The 22,179-nt window shown below is 43.7% G+C and overlaps 1 protein-coding gene across 2 annotated transcripts in view; it reads right to left on the bottom strand.

Moving 5' to 3' along the window:
• Nucleotides 1-21,879, bottom strand: part of ASAP2 (ArfGAP with SH3 domain, ankyrin repeat and PH domain 2) — a 146,207-nt gene extending 124,328 nt beyond the window's left edge. Inside the window, exon 1 of one of the 2 annotated variants that reach the window (XM_072143548.1) lies at nt 21,441-21,879. In XM_072143548.1, coding sequence (XP_071999649.1) covers nt 21,441-21,566 — 126 coding nt within the window. In that variant the 5' untranslated portion in view covers nt 21,567-21,879. The remainder of the gene's footprint in view (nt 1-21,440) is intronic. The other variant, XM_072143550.1, reaches the window with a different exon arrangement.
• Nucleotides 21,880-22,179: the final 300 nt, after the last annotated feature.

The following is a 22,179-nucleotide window of genomic DNA, read 5'->3' as shown; positions in this document are numbered from 1 at the left end:
CATAGACGAGTCCCTAGTACAATTCAAAGGGAGACTTCACTTCCGCCAGTACCTGCCCAATAAGAGGGCAAGGTATGGTGTGAAGATGTATAAGCTGTGCGAAAGTTCATCAGGGTACACATACAAGTTCAGGATATATGAAGGGAAGGACTCCACTATAGTGCCCCCAGAATGCCCCCCCTTCCTGGGTGTTACAGGGAAGATAGTGTGGGATTTAGTGCACCCACTGCTGGACCAGGGCTACCACCTCTACCTGGACAATTTCTACACCAGCACCACCCTGTTCAAGTACCTCACTTCCAGAAATACTGCGGCATGCGGCACTGTACGCAGAAATCAGAGAGGTCTCCCTAAGTCGCTGCTTGGGCAAAAACTTAAAAGGCACGAAAGCAGGGCACTATGCAGCGACTCTGTATTGTGTGTTAAGTACAAGGACAAGAGAGAAGTCCTTGTATTAACCACAATACATGAGCACACCACCACCCCTGTCCCAGTACGAGGTGCCAGTACAGAAACCCCCAAGCCAGACTGTATTTTAGATTATAATAAATACATGGGAGGGGTGGACTTGTCTGACCAGGTGCTTCAGCCGTACAATGCCATGCGGAAGTCGAGGGTGTGGTACAAGAAGCTGGCCGTGCACATGATGCAGATGGCATTGTATAATGCTTATGTGCTGCATCGATATGCCGGCCAGAGGGGAACTTTCCTGGAATTTCAAGAGGTGGTAATAAAGTACTTTCTTTTTGGAGACCAGGAAGGGGGGAGTGCTAGCACATCTGGAAGTGAGGCCCCAACACGTATTGTACCAGGGCAGCACTTTCCAGGAGTAGTTCCCCAAACAGCCAGCAAGGGAAGGACACAGAAGAGGTGCAGGGTGTGCTCCAAAAATGGCATTCGGAAGGACACCATTCATCACTGTGAGACATGCCCAGAAAAACCAGGGTTATGTATGAAAGATTGCTTCCGAATTTATCATACATCCCTGGATTTTTAGAGTACTCTGTTGCCACCCTGACGCACAGCTTATACATCATGCCACATGCCGCACCTTCCCTTCTAAGCCCTGCCATGTGCCCAGCCTGTAGATTACTGTCCCGTATGCTTTACCCGGGAAAACATGCATCATGATTTTTAGGGTGTTTGTCTCCCATGGCAGCAGCTGGGCACAAAATGACATAATAGATATTTTTTACTATGCACTATCCATTATGCACTTTTTCAGGGGTCCACCTGTGGGGTTAAAATGCTAACTATACCCCTAGATTAATTCATGGAAGGGTGTAGTTTCCAAAATAGGGTCAGTTCTTAGGGATTTCTACTGTACTGGCCCCTATTGGCATCTACAAATCTTTCATGATGCCAAAAAGAAAAAAAAAATGTACAATGTCTGTGCTCCAACAAGTTATTCCCTTTTGAGCCCTACCGTGTCTCCATCCTACAGATTATTGCCTCCTATGGGGTATTGCCCTAACCGGGGTAACCCGCAGAATGATTTTTGATGTGTTTTTCCCCAGTGGCATGAGTTGGGCAAAATACTTTTGTCACTTCAATGGCATATTTGATAAATTGCAATACAATTGTTTCTCTGCACTACTCACTTTGTATTAAATTTTAGCCAGCACCTTAGGGGTTAAAATGCTCATACAAGCCTACATACATTCTTTGAGGGGTGCCCTTTCCAAAATGGGTTCACTACTTGGGGGTTTCTATTGTACTGGTACCTCGGGGGTACCCCCCATTACCAATCTAGTGAAAACGAAGCTTGAAAACCAAAATTGTGCTTCTTTCTTCCTGACCCCTGCCGTGTGCCCAGCCTGTAAATTATTGGCACATGTGTGGTATTTCCGTACTCGGGACAACCCGCAGAATGATTTTTGGGGTGTTTGTCTAAAGTGGCATGGGTTGGGCACAGTACACGAGGCACTAAAATGACATTTTTGAGATAAAAACACAATTTTTACTCTGCACCCTTTACTTTGCATTCAATTTTGGCCAGCGTGTTGGGGGTTAAAATGCTCATACAAGCCTACATACATTCTTTGAGGGGTGCCCTTTCCAAAATGGGTTCACTACTTGGGGGTTTCTATTGTACTGGTACCTCGGGGGTACCCCCCATTACCAATCTAGTGAAAACGAAGCTTGAAAACCAAAATTGTGCTTCTTTCTTCCTGACCCCTGCCGTGTGCCCAGCCTGTAAATTATTGGCACATGTGTGGTATTTCCGTACTCGGGACAACCCGCAGAATGATTTTTGGGGTGTTTGTCTAAAGTGGCATGGGTTGGGCACAGTACACGAGGCACTAAAATGACATTTTTGAGATAAAAACACAATTTTTACTCTGCACCCTTTACTTTGCATTCAATTTTGGCCAGCGTGTTGGGGGTTAAAATGCTCATACAAGCCTACATACATTCTTTGAGGGGTGCCCTTTCCAAAATGGGTTCACTACTTGGGGGTTTCTATTGTACTGGTACCTCGGGGGTACCCCCCATTACCAATCTAGTGAAAACGAAGCTTGAAAACCTAAATTGTGCTTCTTTCTTCCTGACCCCTGCCGTGTGCCCAGCCTGTAAATTATTGGCACATGTGTGGTATTTCCGTACTCGGGACAACCCGCAGAATGATTTTTGGGGTGTTTGTCTAAAGTGGCATGGGTTGGGCACAGTACACGAGGCACTAAAATGACATTTTTGAGATAAAAACACAATTTTTACTCTGCACCCTTTACTTTGCATTCAATTTTGGCCAGCGTGTTGGGGGTTAAAATGCTCATACAAGCCTACATACATTCTTTGAGGGGTGCCCTTTCCAAAATGGGTTCACTACTTGGGGGTTTCTATTGTACTGGTACCTCGGGGGTACCCCCCATTACCAATCTAGTGAAAACGAAGCTTGAAAACCTAAATTGTGCTTCTTTCTTCCTGACCCCTGCCGTGTGCCCAGCCTGTAAATTATTGGCACATGTGTGGTATTTCCGTACTCGGGACAACCCGCAGAATGATTTTTGGGGTGTTTGTCTAAAGTGGCATGGGTTGGGCACAGTATATGAGGCACTAAAATGACATTTTTGAGATAAAAACGCAATTTTTACTCTGCACCATTTACTCTGCATTCAATTTTGACCAGCGTGTCGGGGGTTAAAATGCTCACCACAACCACCGATAAATTCTTTGAGGGGTCTAGTTTCCGTAATGGTATCATTTATTGGGGGTTTCTATTGCACTGGCACCTCACGGGCCCTGCCAACATGACATGGCACTCTAAATCCAAACGTGTGAAAACGGAGCTGGAAAATCAAAATTTCACTCCTTCCGTTCTCATCCCTACTGTGTGCCCAGTCTGTAAATTATTGGCACATGTGTGGTATTGCTGTACTCGGGACAACCCGCAGAATGATTTTTGGGGTGTTTGTCTAAAGTGGCATGGGTTGGGCACAGTATATGAGGCACTAAAATGACATTTTTGAGATAAAAACGCAATTTTTACTCTGCACCATTTACTCTGCATTCAATTTTGACCAGCGTGTCGGGGGTTAAAATGCTCACCACAACCACCGATAAATTCTTTGAGGGGTCTAGTTTCCGTAATGGTATCATTTATTGGGGGTTTCTATTGCACTGGCACCTCACAGGCCCTGCCAACATGACATGGCACTCCAAATCCAAACGTGTGAAAACGGAGCTGGAAAATCAAAATTTCACTCCTTCCGTTCTCATCCCTTCTGTGTGCCCAGCCTGTAAATTATTGGCACATGTGTGGTATTGCCGTACTCGGGACAACCCGCAGAATGATTTTTGGGGTGTTTGTCTAAAGTGGCATGGGTTGGGCACAGTATATGAGGCACTAAAATGACATTTTTGAGATAAAAACGCAATTTTTACTCTGCACCATTTACTTTGCATTAAATTTTGACCAGTGTGTCGGGGGTTAAAATGCTCACCACAACCACCGATAAATTCTTTGAGGGGTCTAGTTTCCGTAATGGTATCATTTATTGGGGGTTTCTATTGCACTGGCACCTCACAGGCCCTGCCAACATGACATGGCACTCCAAATCCAAACGTGTGAAAACGGAGCTGGAAAATCAAAATTTCACTCCTTCCGTTCTCATCCCTACTGTGTGCCCAGTCTGTAAATTATTGGCACATGTGTGGTATTGCTGTACTCGGGACAACCCGCAGAATGATTTTTGGGGTGTTTGTCTAAAGTGGCATGGGTTGGGCACAGTATATGAGGCACTAAAATGACATTTTTGAGATAAAAACGCAATTTTTACTCTGCACCATTTACTCTGCATTCAATTTTGACCAGCGTGTCGGGGGTTAAAATGCTCACCACAACCACCGATAAATTCTTTGAGGGGTCTAGTTTCCGTAATGGTATCATTTATTGGGGGTTTCTATTGCACTGGCACCTCACAGGCCCTGCCAACATGACATGGCACTCTAAATCCAAACGTGTGAAAACGGAGCTGGAGAATCAAAATTTCATTCCTTCCGTTCTCATCCCTTCTGTGTGCCCAGTCTGTAAATTATTGGCACATGTGTGGTATTGCTGTACTCGGGACAACCCGCAGAATGATTTTTGGGGTGTTTGTCTAAAGTGGCATGGGTTGGGCACAGTATATGAGGCACTAAAATGACATTTTTGAGATAAAAACGCAATTTTTACTCTGCACCATTTACTTTGCATTAAATTTTGACCAGCGTGTCGGGGGTTAAAATGCTCACCACAACCACCGATAAATTCTTTGAGGGGTCTAGTTTCCGAAATGGTGACATTTTGGGGGGTTTTCTATTGTACTTTTACTTCAGGGGCTCTTCAATTACACTGTGGCACCACAAAATATTTGCAGCCAAATTGGCTTTCCAAATTCCCAGTATCGCTAACTCTGTTCTGGACATCGATGTGCGGGGAAACAGCAGCTGACATCCACATGTCTGGTATTGCCGTACTCGGAAGAAGCAGGGCAAGAAATTAGGAATATATATTTACCTCAAATTCCTTCTGAATGTATCCATTTTAGGGCTAAATTGGAAAGATTGAAATCCAAAATTGAAATTTCAAAATTTCCACTCCATTTTCATATGCTTCCGGAAAAATAATTAAAGGGTTAACAGACTTCCTAAATGCTGATTTGAATAGGTTGAGATGTTAGGTTCATAAAATGGTGTTACTTGTGGGGGTATATAGTACATAAGCCTTTATAGGGCACTTCCAAACTGAATTGATCACCAAAAAGTTCGCATTTTTCAAATTTCAAGAAAATCTGAGAAGTTGCTACTAAAACTTCAAACCTTCTCACATCCATAAAAAAAATGGAAACTTAAAACAAATAATGGATATAAAAAGAAGACCAATGGCAAAAGGTTTCTATCAAAAAAAATTTGTGGTATCACTTTTTGTCTAAAAAGTATAACATTTGAAACTTTGAAAATAGTCATTTTTTTCAAATTTTTCCTAAATTTTTGAATTTTTACCCCCCAAAAAAGGAACGGATCACCGAAATGACACTACTAACATAAACTACAATGTCTCACGAGAAAACAATCTCAAAATCACAGAGATATCTTAAAGCGTTGAAAAGTTATTACCACAGGAAGAGACACTGGTCAAATTTCAAAAAAAAGTTGCGAGCCTTAACCTGCAAACAGGCTGCGTCCTTAAGGGGTTAAAGCTTATCTGCGATTGGTTGCATGCGCAACTAGAACAGTTCTGCTCTCAGACCCTTCTGATAAATCTCCCCCATAGAGTACATTGAAAGAACCATAAACAGCAACCCTCTATAACTACAGCCGTCTCTACATATTTTCATTTTCAGGAACAGAGAGAGGAAGGAACACGCCGGCTCTGAGTAATTCACATGATGGAACGTGGGAAATCAAAACATTCTGGAACTTATTCCTACGAGCCCAGATCACATGTATGGCCGCCATACTATAAATACATAGAACGTAACTGGTGACAGTATTTTGCGGATGACATGAACATCTGGAATGGGACAGACAGTCCCAGAGAAATAAACAAAAAGATTAATGGTTTAGGTAGATTACACAAATGGTGGAAAAATATGGCAACTGCAACGTAACAAAGAGCTTGTAAATGGAGGATTAGACAGGAGAGAAAGGACTGAAAATCAACAGATTCCCAACACAGAGGCCGCATAAAATGAAAGGATATTTGTCAGCTAGGCGAAATGTCTAGTAGTTAGGATTTGGTTAAATTAACACAAATTAAAGGGGTTTTCAGGTTTAAAAATATATAAAAAGTGGTTGATTCTATAGTAAACAGAGTGCAGGCTAAAAGAGATCTACAATTGTGAATTTACATATAGATGTAGTTCTGATGGCATTTCCTTCTTCCCGTCTCATCCCTACTCAGTTTATGGGTAGTCCGTGAAATTTTAATACCGTAAAGACGTTATCTTAGATATATGCAAATTAAGTTGAAAGTCTAGTGGGGCGTGGAGTAGCCATGCTGAATGTATGAGTTAGAACAGTTATCTCTCGGATCAAGTCTAGATTTATGTTTATTATACAGAGTCATAATTTTGGTCGTTTGGTTTTACAAAGTAATAACTTGATCCAATTTTTAAAAATTCTTTAATAATTTATTAAAATGGATTAAAATATTCGTTAGTAAAAAAGTGATTATTATGTTTTATAATAAACAAGCCACAATTGGCAATGATCCTTGTCAAATAAACAGTTGTTGCCGTCATGGGTGCCCCTGCGACCAATATCCCGGGTCGCAGGCGCACCAATGTGCTTCAGTGCGCCCCAGCCAGCCTGCACGACAACTCATCTTTCCCGGCTCCAGCAGTTGTCTCCGTTATGCCCGCACTCCGGGTGCGCACGTCCACTACTCCTAAGGCCCACGTGCGCGGACTCTGTAGCCGCTTGCCCCGATAACTTCCAGCCCCTTCCTTTGTCAGATCTTTGTGCCTCATAGCCTTAGAGAAAGCTTGTTCCTGATGCCCTGTGCGATTATCCTGATTTTCCCGTTGTGACCTCGATTTCGTTCCTGACCTCGCTCCTGTGCTACCCGTCCTGACCTTCCGCTACGTGTCTATCCCCAACCACGACCTTGTCTTACGATTCTGTACCTCACCTCGGCCGCCACCATGGATAATGTTGCGCCTGTGGAACGATCTGGTGGTACCAAGCCACAACAATCCAACCTGCTTTGCGGTGGGCTGTGGTGAAAACTGGGTGTCACAAAGACTCTGGTCCCAGGTGTCGGTTTAAGTCATCGTCCGCGGTGGTACAGAGGATCCATTACCACTGATCCTAACAATATTCTGGCAAATCAAGACCCAGGATAGCAACAGATTTCTGGTGGAGAAAATACCTGCCTATATATAACACTATGGAAGCTGTGATGACTGTGGTACCACGTGATCGCTCCTTATAATCCGGGTGCAATTCATCATTCTCCAGAGATCAGCTGTTATCCCCACCAGGATCTGTTAGATAGTCTATGATTATTGAAATTTGCACAAAAATTTACAATGCAGACTATTACAGACATGTCAGGAGCCATACTGGTCAGGCTGCTGCTGTCAGTTAAATGTATACATCCACATTTCTGCCAACATAATAGCATAATAATAGGCCTGATACTGAGCAGACATGTAGCTGTGTGTGATAATGTCTCCAATGGAAAACTTTTTGGTTATGGATGAAGTTGTGACTGCATGACATCTGGTGACATCCTGGTTCTTAGTCACAATGTGCTTAAAAAATACGCACACACACATAAATACTGGTAGGTGTACATGCAAACACACAATTCATATATTTAAGAGAACAGAGGTTTCTAAAAAAACCCCCCAAAAAACAAATTTGTCAAAAAGGAATTCCATGTCCAGCTCATGCTAAAATTGTATCTTGTCTACCACCTGCGGAGACCCTCAATAGTTTGGGGGAATCACTGCAGTAAGGCCGCATTCACACGACTGCTGTGGGGACTATCCGGTTGCAAACGCCCCCATAGACTCCTATGGGGAACGGTTGGCGGTACGGTACCACACACACACGTGGATCCGTACCATGCTGTACACGGGAAAAAGACAGAGCATGTCCTTACTTCAGATAGTAGGATATATTAGAGGGAGAGAATCTGTGCTGTGATATATAGCAGCGGTCCCCAACACCGTTCACGGCCATGGAGCTTAAGCTTAAAAAAAAACAACAAACAAAAAAACCTCTATACTCACCTCCAGTTCTTATCTTAGAAAAACATGCAGAGGCACATCTATGTGCCCTGCCTGCGTGGGCAGGGCGTATAGACGTGCCACTGACTGCTTTGCCAGGAAAAGAAGCCGGAGGTAAGTACAGAGTTAAGAGACCTTTCATTTATGGGGGAATCTCTACTGTGGTCATTTCATTAAAAGGGGGGGAAGCCCTGCGGTGGTCATTTCATTAAAAGGGGGGGATCCCTACTGTGGTCATTTCATTAAAAGGAGGGGGAGCACTGCTGTGGTAATTTCATTGAAAGGGGGGGAAGCTCTGCTGTGGTAATTTCATTGAAAGGGGGGGAAGCTCTGCTGTGGTAATTTCATTGAAAGGGGGGGAAGCTCTGCTGTAAACATTTAATTAAAGAGGGGCTCTGCTGTGGGCGTTCCCTTAATCGATAGCTGGAGTAAATAACTACTTTTGAGGTCAGGGTGTTTGGCTAAATTTCTGTATTCTGAGGATACCTGTAGACATACGTGCCAAATCTTAGCCATAAAAAAAACTAAGCTTTTCTTTTGTGTTCACGGCCAGTTTGCAGCAGGCTCACATCTGTTTCTCAAGGATCATTATTATCTCTTAATGATCTGTGAAAAACGGTTCTAACTAGGACATGCTCTACCGCTAAACAGATCCTTTGCATGTTCCACAAAAAAAGAATTTTTCGGCACTTTTCCATTCAGTGCAGCCATGTGCCATCATAGTTGTTTTTTTTTTTTGGTCTTGCCTAAAAATAAAACAGCAGTGGACCTACATGTCTGTTTTGACGACGGCCATTCTCTTGGCGCGCTGCGCTTATCGCTGCCTTTGTTCAGCTGGAAGTAAATTAGGCTTCCCATTTCCATTGCTTTCCTGAGTCTGTACACAGCAGCTCGGAGCTGGAGGAAACTTTCATGTCACATCAATGTCACTTGTGCTCACGAGGAATGTCAGAGGCTAATTTAATATCGGCAGTGCCTGCCCCCCTGGAAAAAAAAAACTTCTAGGCCTCTCCTGTACCTTCCGGCCACAGCCAGAGAGAACACTGCTGTGCCCACAGGAACCGCAGGCCTGCAGAGCATTGCTATGTGCTATTGGACAAAACCAAATTTCCAAACCAAAAACAACCGATTTATTCTAAGAAATGATACTGGTGAGCATTTGACAGGAGGGGAACCCATATAACATTGTGATTTATAAAAAAAAAATTAGAAGGTTTGGGAGTTCTACATCAATCAGTTGTATTGTGGACATACATTGACGATTTTGGTGAAGATATGGACTGGTATGTACAATGCCACCCCATACAACAAGGATTACAGAAATGTAGGCTTTAGAGCAGTAGTACGGATGCTAATACAGATCGGTGATACAGATGAACTGGGAACTCGAGGCTCCTCAGTGATGGCGTTTAGGTTGTGATAAAAGTTTAGTCACTCTTAAAGGAAACCTACCGTCACGGATCTATCACTAAAGTGTGCCCGCCGTACCGTAGCACGGTGGGCAAACGTCGGCGCCAGGGAGAGGAGGAGGGGGTGAGCGCCACTCACCCCCATCCCTCTCCATAGAGAAACATGGGGCACAGCGCCGTATTCCGGGGAAAAATAGGAGATGTCCTATCGTGCTACCGGCTCCGGAACAGTATGGTGCCGTGCGTGTGCTACACTGTACCGCTACATACGGCACCATGCACCCATTGCCAGCCTATGGGGGACACATATCCGACGTATACACGTTGGCCGTATATACATCCCCCAACAGCCGTGTGAAAAAGCCCTCAGGTAGATCCTGGTGGCAGGTTCCTGTAATGTAGTGTAGTCTAATCCTTTTTTTATGAAAACTTTTATCTAAGATATATGCAAATTTTCATAAAAGGGTTTTGGGGCCTGCAAGGGCTACCCCACGCCTTAGTAGCCTCTATCGATCCCTCTCGTGTTCAGCGGCTAAGTGCACTTGTCTTCGATGAAAGGCGTGCATGGAAATGGCGTTCTCCTTAAAGGAAATCTATCAAAATCCGTCATGATGAACCATGGGGCACTTACTCATAGATCCACGCACAGTGACTGTTGTAATCTTCTTGTATGAGGTTGGACCTGGTCTAAACTGCTCAAACCTGCTGGAGATTAATTTTAGAGGCAGAGCGCGCTTTAGGATTTACAAAGAGGTCGGAGTAAATCCAGTATGCAGTACGTCGGTGGCATTTAAAACACCAGTCTTAATAAATTGCCCCCATCGAGTCTTAAAGGCCATGAATGCTCCGTTGCGGATTGTGGATACTCAAGATTCCAGGAATTCATGTTAAGAGGACTTCATTCACAAGAACTGGACATACTATTTAAAGGGCACCTACCACCACAAATCTACCTATAAAGGTAGATCGGGTGGTAGGTGAATCAATGGGACGTGAGGATAGCCCTTTTAAGGGCTAATCCTCACGTCCCCGCACTGTTTTGTAAACTTTTATTACCCTAATATGTTAATTTACTTATGCGGCTACTGGGGCGTGGAGTAGCCGCATCTGAGGTTACACGAGGCGGCTACTCCACGCCCCGGTAGCCACTTTTCCCCTCCTACTCACCATGTTCGGCGCGCAGCTGCTCGTAGCTGCGCGCCCTCGTCCGCCGATCCTGCCGTCTGCGCGGTCACTGCTCCGAAGCCGGGGCTGCACAGACGCGGGCCTGCTGTTCTGCGCATGCGCAGACGGCAGGATCGTCGGACGAGGGCGCGCGCAGCTACGAGCAGCTGCGCGCCGAACATGGTGAGTAGGAGGGGAAAAGTGGCTACCGGGGCGTGGAGTAGCCGCCTCGTGTAACCTCAGAGGCGGCTACTCCACGCCCAAGTAGCCGCATAAGTAAATTAACATATTAGGGTAATAAAAGTTTACAAAACAGTGCGGGGACGTGAGGATTAGCCCTTAAAAGGGCTATCCTCACGTCCCATTGATTCACCTACCACCCGATCTACCTTTATAGGTAGATTTGTGGTGGTAGGTTTCCTTTAAGTAAAAGGGAGACGGATATCATAAGTGTACCATGTCTGTTATGCATTTCCCTATCCATTAAAATCAACTGAACAATTTCAAGGGGGATGGAATGCATAAGTAATTCCAACAATTACGTCCATCAGTGCGCTTCATTCCACATTTAGAACCAATCTTCAGCATAACTGATACATTCTTTACACCGTATATTAGTTATGCCATGTCTTTCTCTTGGGGTGGAGAAAGAGGAGTATAAAGGAAAGTGTGGAAAGTTTTTTGTGGTGATAAAAATGTAACACTTTCTTTATACCTTACACCTTTTATTTTTAATTATAGATGGCCATTAAAACAGCTGCAACACACATTTTATGTTTACATCTTTTCAGTAACACAACTTTTGGAAAGATAGTAGAGAATTAGTTTCCTGTCCCAATTAAAGGGGCAGTCTTACCACCATAACATAATTTTAGATAAGAATCATAAGGACATACTACCGTCATAGAGGGAGCTGAATATAGCATGACAAACCTTTTTCCTCTATGTATTTTACAGATGATCATAAATTTCAATCGAGGATATGAGCCGACGGTCTATTCAAAGTCTACAGAGCGAAGGAGAAACAGTCGGGCATCCATATACCTCATTCTTTTTAGGCACTTTAAACCATTTTTCCTATTTACTCTCTCCCTCATCATATTTGAGAAGTGGGAGTTATTGGGGACACCCATACTTGCGATAGGGGATTCTACGGCCATCACCTATCCAAGTGCTTGTAAAAATCATCAGGGGCTAACCTTTGACAATGTTCATAAAACAAATACCCTCTAGATTAGGTTGGGAGTTTTGAACCCATAACATGTCAAACATTGCTGCGGAATTCAATGGTTGCAATGGAAAAGTCTGAACTCTCCCCTAGCCCTTCCCCCTGCAGGGATCGGAATTGCTGCAGAATGTTGACTGCTGACATTCCGCAGCAATTTTAGTTTGTCATTTGTGCCCCAGGTCTTCGATAGGATAGAATATTATTGAGTCATATGGCTAGGTGTAGGAAGCCCTGGCTATCAGGGAGTAGACACTAGTTTTTTCAGGAATCCCACGTGCAGAGCTCCAGAACAGCTGACAGAGGCCTTTGTCATGTGGCAGAGTCTGGAGGTCAGGCCGGGATTTCACAATCTGATAAAACACAACTTCCTCTATGTACCTGTGAGAACGCCAAACCACGCCCTGGTGTGTCACACGAAGGCACCTAGACCCAGGGCTGCGCTCCCTGACTGGAGGAGGAATGTTGCAGCTGCTCGGACACGCAGCACCAAATTCCTTCTATATGAGGAGACACTTAGCAGTATTACCACCTTCATCTAAATTCATTAGTATCTCATAAACCTATTTATGGTTATTACTTATTAAATCACTTCAATTTTCATTGTTCTTATCCGACTTTGAAACCAAAGTGACAACTCCTTTCAGAACACAGTAAAGATAAAGTAGATTTTTCACCTCCAGATTTCTTTAAATATGGGAAGGGGACTATGTTGTGGTTAAGTGGTTTGTCCAACTAAATTAAAAACATATTACAGACAGGTTTTCACTCCCTGGCGGATTGGAACAAGTGGCATTTGGTGGTATTTGTGTTTAGGTTATCCCAAAACACACTGGAATATCCCTTTAACTCCTTCCAGTAAAAGATCAATCAGACAGTGGTAAGCCTGTGGATCAAGGAGCACCAAGTGACAGGAATTCATAGATATCATAGTGATTTATGTCCGCTCAGGTTGTTCCATGGGGAAGAATTATATTGTTGGACCCTCCTCTCCTCATCCTCCACCGTTGTAACATTTATGCGCAAAACATTCAAATAAAAACTCTGCTACAATTCTTAATAATGGTGGCCCGGTTTTGCATTCCGATATTTTGGAAACAGACCACTTCTCAGACAATAACTATGTGGGTCAAAAAAGTAAATTAAATTATGCATATGGAAGACCTCGCCCCCCTCGTTTCATGGAGCGTATGTCAAGTTCAATAAAACATGGCAACCATGGATTCTCGATTAGCAATTTACTGGATACAGACAGATCTTAGATGTTAGAGAGACCTTTCCATAAGGCTACATTCACACTAACGTATGGGGGACGTATATACGGCCGATATACGTCCCCCATAGGCAGCAATGGGCGCACGGCACCCTACGGTGCGGCACGTGCGGCACCGTACCGCTCCGTACCCGGGAAAAAGATAGGACCTGTCCTATCTTTTCCCATAATAAGGCGCCATGCGCCATAGGTTGCTATGGAGAGGGGCGGGGGTGAGCTGCGCTCACCTCCTCCTCCTCTCCCCGTACACTGCCGTTGCCCGGTACGGTACGGGCGGGCAACGGCAGTGTGAATATAGCCTATGTCGTACAGAAGGCCTGGAGTTCATACAGATACATACAAAAAGTATAGTATTTTGTGTGTGTTATTTTTTGATTATTATATTATCAACGCAAAATAAAAATAATAAATTGGTTATAAACCAATCCTGTTCATTACACTGCCATCTGTCTATTACCGCAAATTACCACAAAAGCCAAAACACGGAAGAGCAGTAAAATATACTTAAGTACTAAAAAGATCAGGGACTTGTTAGGGAGAACTTTATAGCATAACTTTTGGTCCTCAGCATAGTACAAGTCTGTGTAAAGATGGAGGGAGGTGATCATATACATTTTTCACCTGTGTGGTAATTTTTCATTTAACTGGTATTTTTGAGTAGCATACACTGTTGTGGCTGGGATGATCGTGTCACAATGCTGCCTCTGCTACATGTAGATCTAGCACGGCTAAATATAACTGTGTGAATAAGGCCCAAGTTTTACTACAATGCCAAAATGAAATAAAGATTATTTTTAGGGCCTAAAATTGCTTCATGTAACACTAGACTTACACGTGGCAAACATGACTAAACCAATGTAGGCCGTAAAAACAACAACACAAATCTGCTGCTGCTCTGTTGTGTAGGAAGTGTATTACAACAGTCCGGGACACCCTGGCAAAGACGCGGAGCAGCTGCTGCCGATACGAGAATGAACTGGGGTCCTGCTGAATATTAACTGAGCCGTGTTATTTAGAGGCTTTTGCAGCGCTCTGCGAGACATCTGCCATGGGTTCTGTCTACCAGGACAATGCTCTTCACATCAGATGCCATCTTTTGGTGTGCTGCACAATGGTGGCTTAAAAGATGATGGAGTATAGTTATGGTAGCGCGAGGCCTCACAATGTGACTTGATGATCTACATTTACATTGAGTGTTGTTGTAGACCTCAATTAAGGGTAGACTTCTCCAAAGACTTATATAGCTATATCATTTTATGAGAAAGCTGGGTGATGTTTGAGGCATCACAGGTATTTTTTTATCCACTTTTATACAGCATAAAAAGAAAACATATGGTGAAAAGTGAGTAGTCAACATATTGCTACGTAAATGGTCAGGTTTTCTTGTCAGGGGTCTGGAAAAGCTTGGTTACATCAACCGAAAGAGCCATACTGGTGATCATATTAGTTGTTGCCTGGCTTTCCTACGAACTTGAACTTCTGCAGAAGTCTGACTGCTCCTAAAGACCACACCATCCATATGTTATAAATATATTTCATTCAGACATCCATGTGGCTACTTTGGCATGATATCAGGAGCATATGACTCCACAAGCTCCTCTTTCCAGCGGATGTTATTTCTGGACCCTATACTTCATTCTATACAATACTTAGGTAGAAAAACAAAACACAATGACACGTGACGGCCGCCGCCACATGGGAAAAAGCCTGGAAGTGTGGACAGCTCAAAAAATTTAACCCCTCAGCCTAACCCTACTGATCTGTTCCACAGCAAATACATAGATAAAACAGCAGGCAACAAAATTTTTTTTTTAAAAAAGGATAAAACTCAGATGCAGAATAGCTTAAAGAATTAAGAAAAGTGTAGACAATCTGCTTGGGTGCAACAGACACCAGAATTTTGCCGAGTTTATCCGCACCAATGTGATAAGAAGATACGTTTAGGCTCTAAAGACAACTACATGGTGCAACGTAAAGTCATTCCTGCAGGCCAAGGCTACTGTATCATAAGAACACTATGATATGGCCGGCAGTAAACTAACAGCTGTTTGAGGGAAATATATGACCTTCAGAAGCTGTGACCATACTTTCCCTCAAGAGCTCTCTGCAGCTGTATCGCTAGAAGCTAAGGAGGAGATGCCACAAGTGTTAGGTACCTTGATTTTCTCTTACACTAGTTTAGACCTTTTTGTCCTAGTCTACATCAGACAGAGCTTTGACTGACTAGAACTACAAAAACAAATGGTCCGAGATTACCAAACTGTGACCAAAATTATTCCATTTGACACTCAGTTCATGGGCAACTAGCCTTAGGCCGCGGTCACACGTACCGCTAGGCGTCTGTCATAACGCGACGCTAGCGCACAGGGGGAGGTCCTCGGCCCGAACTTCCGATTGTTAAGCCGATCGCATGCGTTTCTCTGGAAACGCATGTGCGTTTGGTCCGAGGACCTCCCCCTGTGCGCTAGCGTCGCGTTATGAACGGATGTCTAGCGGTACGTGTGACCGCGGCCTTAGGGTGGTGTCACACGTGAGGTTTCGAACCCATCTTTAAGCAGTCCATTAAAAAACGAATGTGTTTTTGTCTGGTTTTCCCAATTATCTCAATTAAAAATGGCCAAAAACTGATGCGTTTTTTTATTGGACTCAAGACGCATGACTAAAAACGGGTTCAAAACAGTACACGTGACACCACCTTTAGGCTACCTGAACATGAGTTGTTCTCGGGCCACAAAACAACAGTTCTATGGTCCAGTTTTTTGGTCCGTATGTCACCAGTGTTCTGGCTTGTATGTCTGCAAAATAAAAAACATCTGGGGGTCTTCCATTTTTGTGATCTATCCGCATAATAAACAGAAGGCTGCCAATTTAGGTCACTAGCTAGTCCCATCTATGGAAGGGTCACATAATCGTGTTACCTAAGAAGTGATCTGCACATACGGACCGCAGGAGGATTAAACTTTACCATAGAATTCTAAGGCCAAATTGCAAACAGAGGCAGGAACTGGACCTGCTCTGAATTTTCTGTAGCCTCCACTTGGATCTGTGACAAGCACAGTAATGTTCATGAAGCCATTGAAACTAATATGTCAGTAAAAAAAAAACAACAAAAAAAAACGGAGAGCACATGGAAGAAAGTATCAATTTGCGTTTAGCCTTTAGACTACAAGGAAACACCTTAAAGGAAATCTACCACCAGGATGAAGGATTGTAAACAAAGAACACCAACATGCTGGCATGTCAGGATCTGCTCTTCTTTTAGCTCCTTATGCTCTCATTTTTACATAAAAAGTCTTTAAAAATTATGCAAATAAGTCTAAGGGGTCCTCCAGAACGTTTACATAGTTTTTAAAGCCTTGGTTTGGGCTTAAGGAGCTAAAAGACGAGCAGATATGCAAATATTATAATACAAACCTAAAAATAAACAACATTCTAAATAAGAAAAATAAAATAATAATCCAAAACTTTCCGCCATCGATCTGACAAAGTCAGCAGTGTATGAATATGAAGACACACCTGGACAGGGATTTGCATTGTAAGTAGATACAATACATCACTGTCAGAACAAACCTGACGGACAACTTTTCTGAATACAAAACGTCAGAAAGAACCAGATGCAGCTGATTATAGGTCATGTCACTGACTTTAGGCACAAGAGTTTGGTCAGCAACTACTGAGTGGGTCCTGCCATTTCCAGTCTATGGTGACCTGCAGAACTTCTTTACAAGTCAGTTAAAATTTGATGTGGCTGCAGAACGTCAGTTCTTGGTCGAAACGGGGTCTAGGAACCATCTAATCTACCAACAGAAACAGCAATTGTTATAGTGACATACACTCCAGCAAGCGGCTGTGTTTTCCATCTCATTTATAATGTATGATAAAGCAACACTAAACCTGACCAGATTCAGTAACATCAACATATTATAATAAAAGGGGACTATAAAAAGGATTAGCTATAACAATAACTGCACGAAATAAAACTAGAACATGCCCCAAGACATGGATCAGGAGAATGAATGGATCATCAATAGATCAGCAAATACAGACTCAGACTTCATCAAACAGCGCCTGGGGACACTGGCCACAAACAGACAATTACATGGGAAGAGCCATTTGACCTCCGCATGTCAATAAAACATAAAAATAAAACTAAAGTAAATAAATGTGTCACTGGAGCATGTTTGTTATGCCATCAAAAAAACCTTCTTTAAGGCTGTACAGCAGGTTAGCAAACGCAAACCTGACGGAACCTAATAACCCGTAACATTCTACAACGATACAATAACACAAATCTACAATAACAAGCATAAGGACAATTTTATAACTTGTGCCAAAGGGTGTGTAAATAAGATGATCCGCATGGACCGGACAACCAAAACCTCCATATAAAATGGGGGATTATGTAACTTCCATGCCCTCCATACCAGCAGTTCTCCACCATGGCTAAGGCTACATACACTGAAACGCTGTTTTTGTCTGTGTCCTACCAGTTATTTTTTTACAAGGTCCTATTAATGGTCCCATAAACATGTTTTTTCCTCCGTGCGGAGGCTGTAGAAAACTCAAAGCAGGTCCTATTCCTGCAGCTTCCCAAAGTAGATTCTCTATGCATCTCTGTTTTTATTTTTTTTTTAATTCACAGATTTACAATCCTGATGCAATCTGACAGAAGAGATTTGTTTCTTTAATATGACACCAGTAACATGTTTCTAGGTGCTATAGAACCAAAGATAGTGGAGAATTAATTGACACTCGCCCTGCGGCCTCTAAACCTGACTCATGTCAAGCAAATATGGACTTCTCTGATCAATTTCACGTGACTTGGAAGATTGTTTTTCTCTTTTGAGGTAAAAAAAGCGAGATTTTGCATAAAAGAGGAAATTCTAGAATTATACTTCACACACTACCTGAGAGGGATAAGTAGTTTTCTGGGGTAAATTTTAATGAGAGTTTCCTTTTAAAGGGGTTTTCCCATGAAACATGTTAGGCCCTATCCACAGGATGTCGAAGTTTCGAACTCTGGTTGGGGAGCACTACCGTGATTAGACTGCCCCTTACTGCAGCATGTATATGGAATTTTTCCTTTTTTGTTGTGATTTCTATGCATAAAAATGAAAAACCAAAGCAAATAAATAAAAAACAACCAAGTGTGAACTCGGCCTAACAGGTTTACCACCGCTACAAGCGAGTTGTAGACTTTATGTCCTCTGGAGTGGGATCGCCAGCTGCATTCAGGATGTGACAACTTTTAGCCAATAAAACTTTGAAGTCAGCGGCATTTAAGGGGTTTTCCAACATCTCCACCAAAGCAGACAGTGTGAACTACGGAGAAGATAATTTCCTACAACTCTTCAAATACACTCCTGATGTTTTCTGTATGGTGTCCTGTACTCCCATAGAGTCTTCTTATAATGGATAGGGGCTAACTTGCTGTGACTGGAAAACCCCTTTAATTCCATCGACATCTGAAATTTTTTATTGTTTGGCTACAGGTCAGGTGATATGTCTTGTAAAACTGTAAAATTCTGTGATATTACAAGGTCCTATTTACAGGTACTATCAACCCTTGGTATCCTAGTACTTGAGGACAGGGGAGTAACTACAGTGGTAGCAGCCATAGCAATTGCTATGGGGCCCACATTGTCAGGGGGCCCCATCATCCAACCTAACACTAGAGAATAGAGGATGTGCACCATTATATATATATTTTGCTGCATATTGTACATTATAATATGTATATAACATATATGTGATGTATATGTACTGTACGTCTGTATATGGCACTATATGTGGATGTATATGTGTATATTCTCTATATGTTGTAAGTGTATAAATGTGTGTATGAGTGAAGAACTGTATGTTTATGTACATAAATATATGTATATATGAGTGTAATATGCACATTTTCAAGTGGGAAGGGGGACTTCATTCTGAAGTCTGCTATGGGGCCCTGTCTTTCCTAGTTACGCCCCTGCTTGAGGACATAGAGCTCGGCATCACTGATGACAAACACACCACAAAAATGGACCACAGATCCGTTGTTTGTGGCCCGAGGGCACTGTCCTCAGCTGTCTGCGGCCACTATAAAGTGCAATAAACCAACACCAGGAATGAGTAACATTCTCCACACTGCGACCTCCTTCTAGAAACACATTCTATATTTATCTGCTGCAAGTGATGCACATCCCGAGACGCTCCACCAAAAACAGTCCAATAATTGGCGAATAAATCATAGCGGTGATAATGCGAGCCGGGTATTCAGCACAAAAAGGGTGCCTTACAGTTTTATGAATGAAAGAAACCTCCACACAGATGGGAGTCAATGTCAGAGTCACTGCCGCCGACACTATGGGGTTAATGACACCCAGGGCAGCAAACACACAAGGAGCCCTCTTCATGAGCAATCTTCTCCCCAAAGCGGATGATAACATTTCATTATTCAAGGTTACTTGTCACTAGACTTTCTGGTAATGCTTAGCTATTAACATATGCTACCAATGCTGCTTAAAGGGGAACTCCACCAAGTTACAGAAGGCATCGAATTGTGAACAAAGGTAATATTTGGTTCTTCACATATCTAAGTCACCATGTATGGCACAAGGGTGATTTAGCCCTCTGGTGTAGGTGAGGTGGACATGCTCCATCAGCGGGCATGTCTCAGTTTTGTGCCAGTCAATTATACATGTTACACAGAATTAACCTACCATGACCACCTCCGGCAGTTGTCCAACTACTACTCTCAGCATGCCACGACGATCAGACCACCGAAATATCACATAATAACTACAGTAGCGCATAGAAGCTTCCGTATAGATTTACACCGGAATCAACAACAAACAAATGCCGTATTGGAGCTCTCGCCTCAAAGCGATTTTCCATCATTGCATAACCTAAGGCCGGCGGCACACGTGGCGTTTTGAACCTGCTTTTGGGCCTTTTTTAAGTAGTCCATTAAATAACGCGTGCGTTTTTGACAGGTTTTACCAATTATCTTAATTAAAACGAGTCCAAAACGGATGCGCTTTTTAACGGTCTGCTTAAAAGCGGCTCAAAAACGGGTTCAAAACACCACTTGTGCCGCCGGCCTAAACATAAGGTAGGTGGACTTCAAACGTAACTCTAGGTCCGCGGTCACACGTACCGCTAAGCGTCCGTCATAACGCGACGCTATCGCACAGGGGGAGGTCCTCGGCCCCGAACGCACATGCGTTTCCAGAGAAACGCATGCGATCGGCTTAACAATCGCATGCGTTGTCCTGGAAACGCATGTGCGGTCGGGCCGAGGACCTCCCCCTGCGAGATAGCGTCGCGTTATGACGGACGCTTAGCGGTACGTGTGACCGTAGCCTAGGAGTTATTGAACGCCCACCAGGCTTGGATATCTGGCGACTGTCATGTGTCGTGATGGCGACACGTAGGTCACAATACGATTGCATTCGCTTACATTAGCACAAATGCCAAAGCCAGAGTAGTCACGTACCCTGTTCACATGTCCGTTTTTTGGCACATGCTGAGACTATTCACATGTCAGGCTTTTTTTATATCATGTATGTACCAAGTTCAACCCCCTCCCCCCCCCCCCATGGTTGGCATCACCAAAATTAAACCAACTCTCGCCTATTAGACCCAAGAAACACACAGTCAAAGTCTTGCACCAAAGTCGAAAAAATTAAAGGGAAGGTTTGCTGTGATTTTCTCATAACACCATGTAACCCTATGGAGCGGTGGCATCAGGTGGCACTACAAGGATGCCCTCTGATCTGCCAAGTAGGACATCCGGTGACCCAGTGCACCTGCTAAACAACAAAAAAAAAAGTTTCCCTAACAGGACCTCCCTCTTTTCCATAAGTAATGTCATCATATCTTACATTTTGGAGACAATTTTGGCAACATGACAATTCTGCAAATAAGGGGCGGGGTCAGTGACAAAAAGTGACAATTTAAAGGGAAAGTCGGGTAAAATGTTCCTTTAAGGATACAAGATTGGTATCTGAGGATCTTGGACTTCTACGTTGCAGGTTTGTACCTTTTGGCATATTACAAATTATATAAAACAACTTTTTTTTGCCAGAATCCAGGTACATTTGTGCAAATGTTATAGTCACCCCATAATACATCCCCCTGACACACTTACTGCTGTCACTACTTACCTCCTCAATGGCTGACACTGTGTTCCTGCACTGGGTCAGCCTGGTGGTGAAGTTAGAGGCGGTGGGAGACTTGTAATCCTCATTGGTCTCCGTTATAAATTCCGATACACTGATTAGGTCCGGCATGATGATGATGGGGGGGGGTCTCAGGGGAGGGGGCGCACACCTCTATCTGCACACTGAGGTGCCCAACTACATGCACTTCCACTCACACTGCAACAAAGCGCATCCACCGCGCACAAGTGTGAACAGTGCACAACAAAGGCGGCAACTCCAGCGCCTCATACACACAGCGCAGCGGTCAGAAGAGCCCGGGACGCATCCTCAGCACTGGCAGGCGCCGCTCCATGAGTCCGTGATCCCCGGAGTAGGGCAGTGGCTGCTGGCTGCACCTCCCAGTGTCAGCCCTGCTACAGACACGCCCCTATCCCAGATAACCACGCCTCTCTGTGGGATACTATCCCGGTTCTGGCCACGCCCTCCACTCTATATCTAATCGCTCTGTTTTGACCACACCACAATCCCCGTCATGAAGTCCACGCCTTTCTTTCATTGTAACCACACGCCCCATCCCGGGTATAACCACGCCTACCAGTATGAATCCTACTTTTACCGCATCCTTGCATAACCACGCCTTTTTTCCCGTCAGAACCCTTCATTAGCCGAACGTCTTCCCAGATTAGCCACGCCCAGAAGCAAGTTGGAACCTTGCGCTGACGCCACGCCTCCCGTTCTGGGT

This window comes from Engystomops pustulosus, chromosome 3 (genome assembly GCF_040894005.1).
Source record: "Engystomops pustulosus chromosome 3, aEngPut4.maternal, whole genome shotgun sequence".
In the NCBI taxonomy this organism is placed as follows: Eukaryota; Metazoa; Chordata; class Amphibia; order Anura; family Leptodactylidae; genus Engystomops; species Engystomops pustulosus.
Note: the sequence above shows the minus strand (reverse complement) of the source record. Positions and strands in the feature narration are given on the sequence as shown.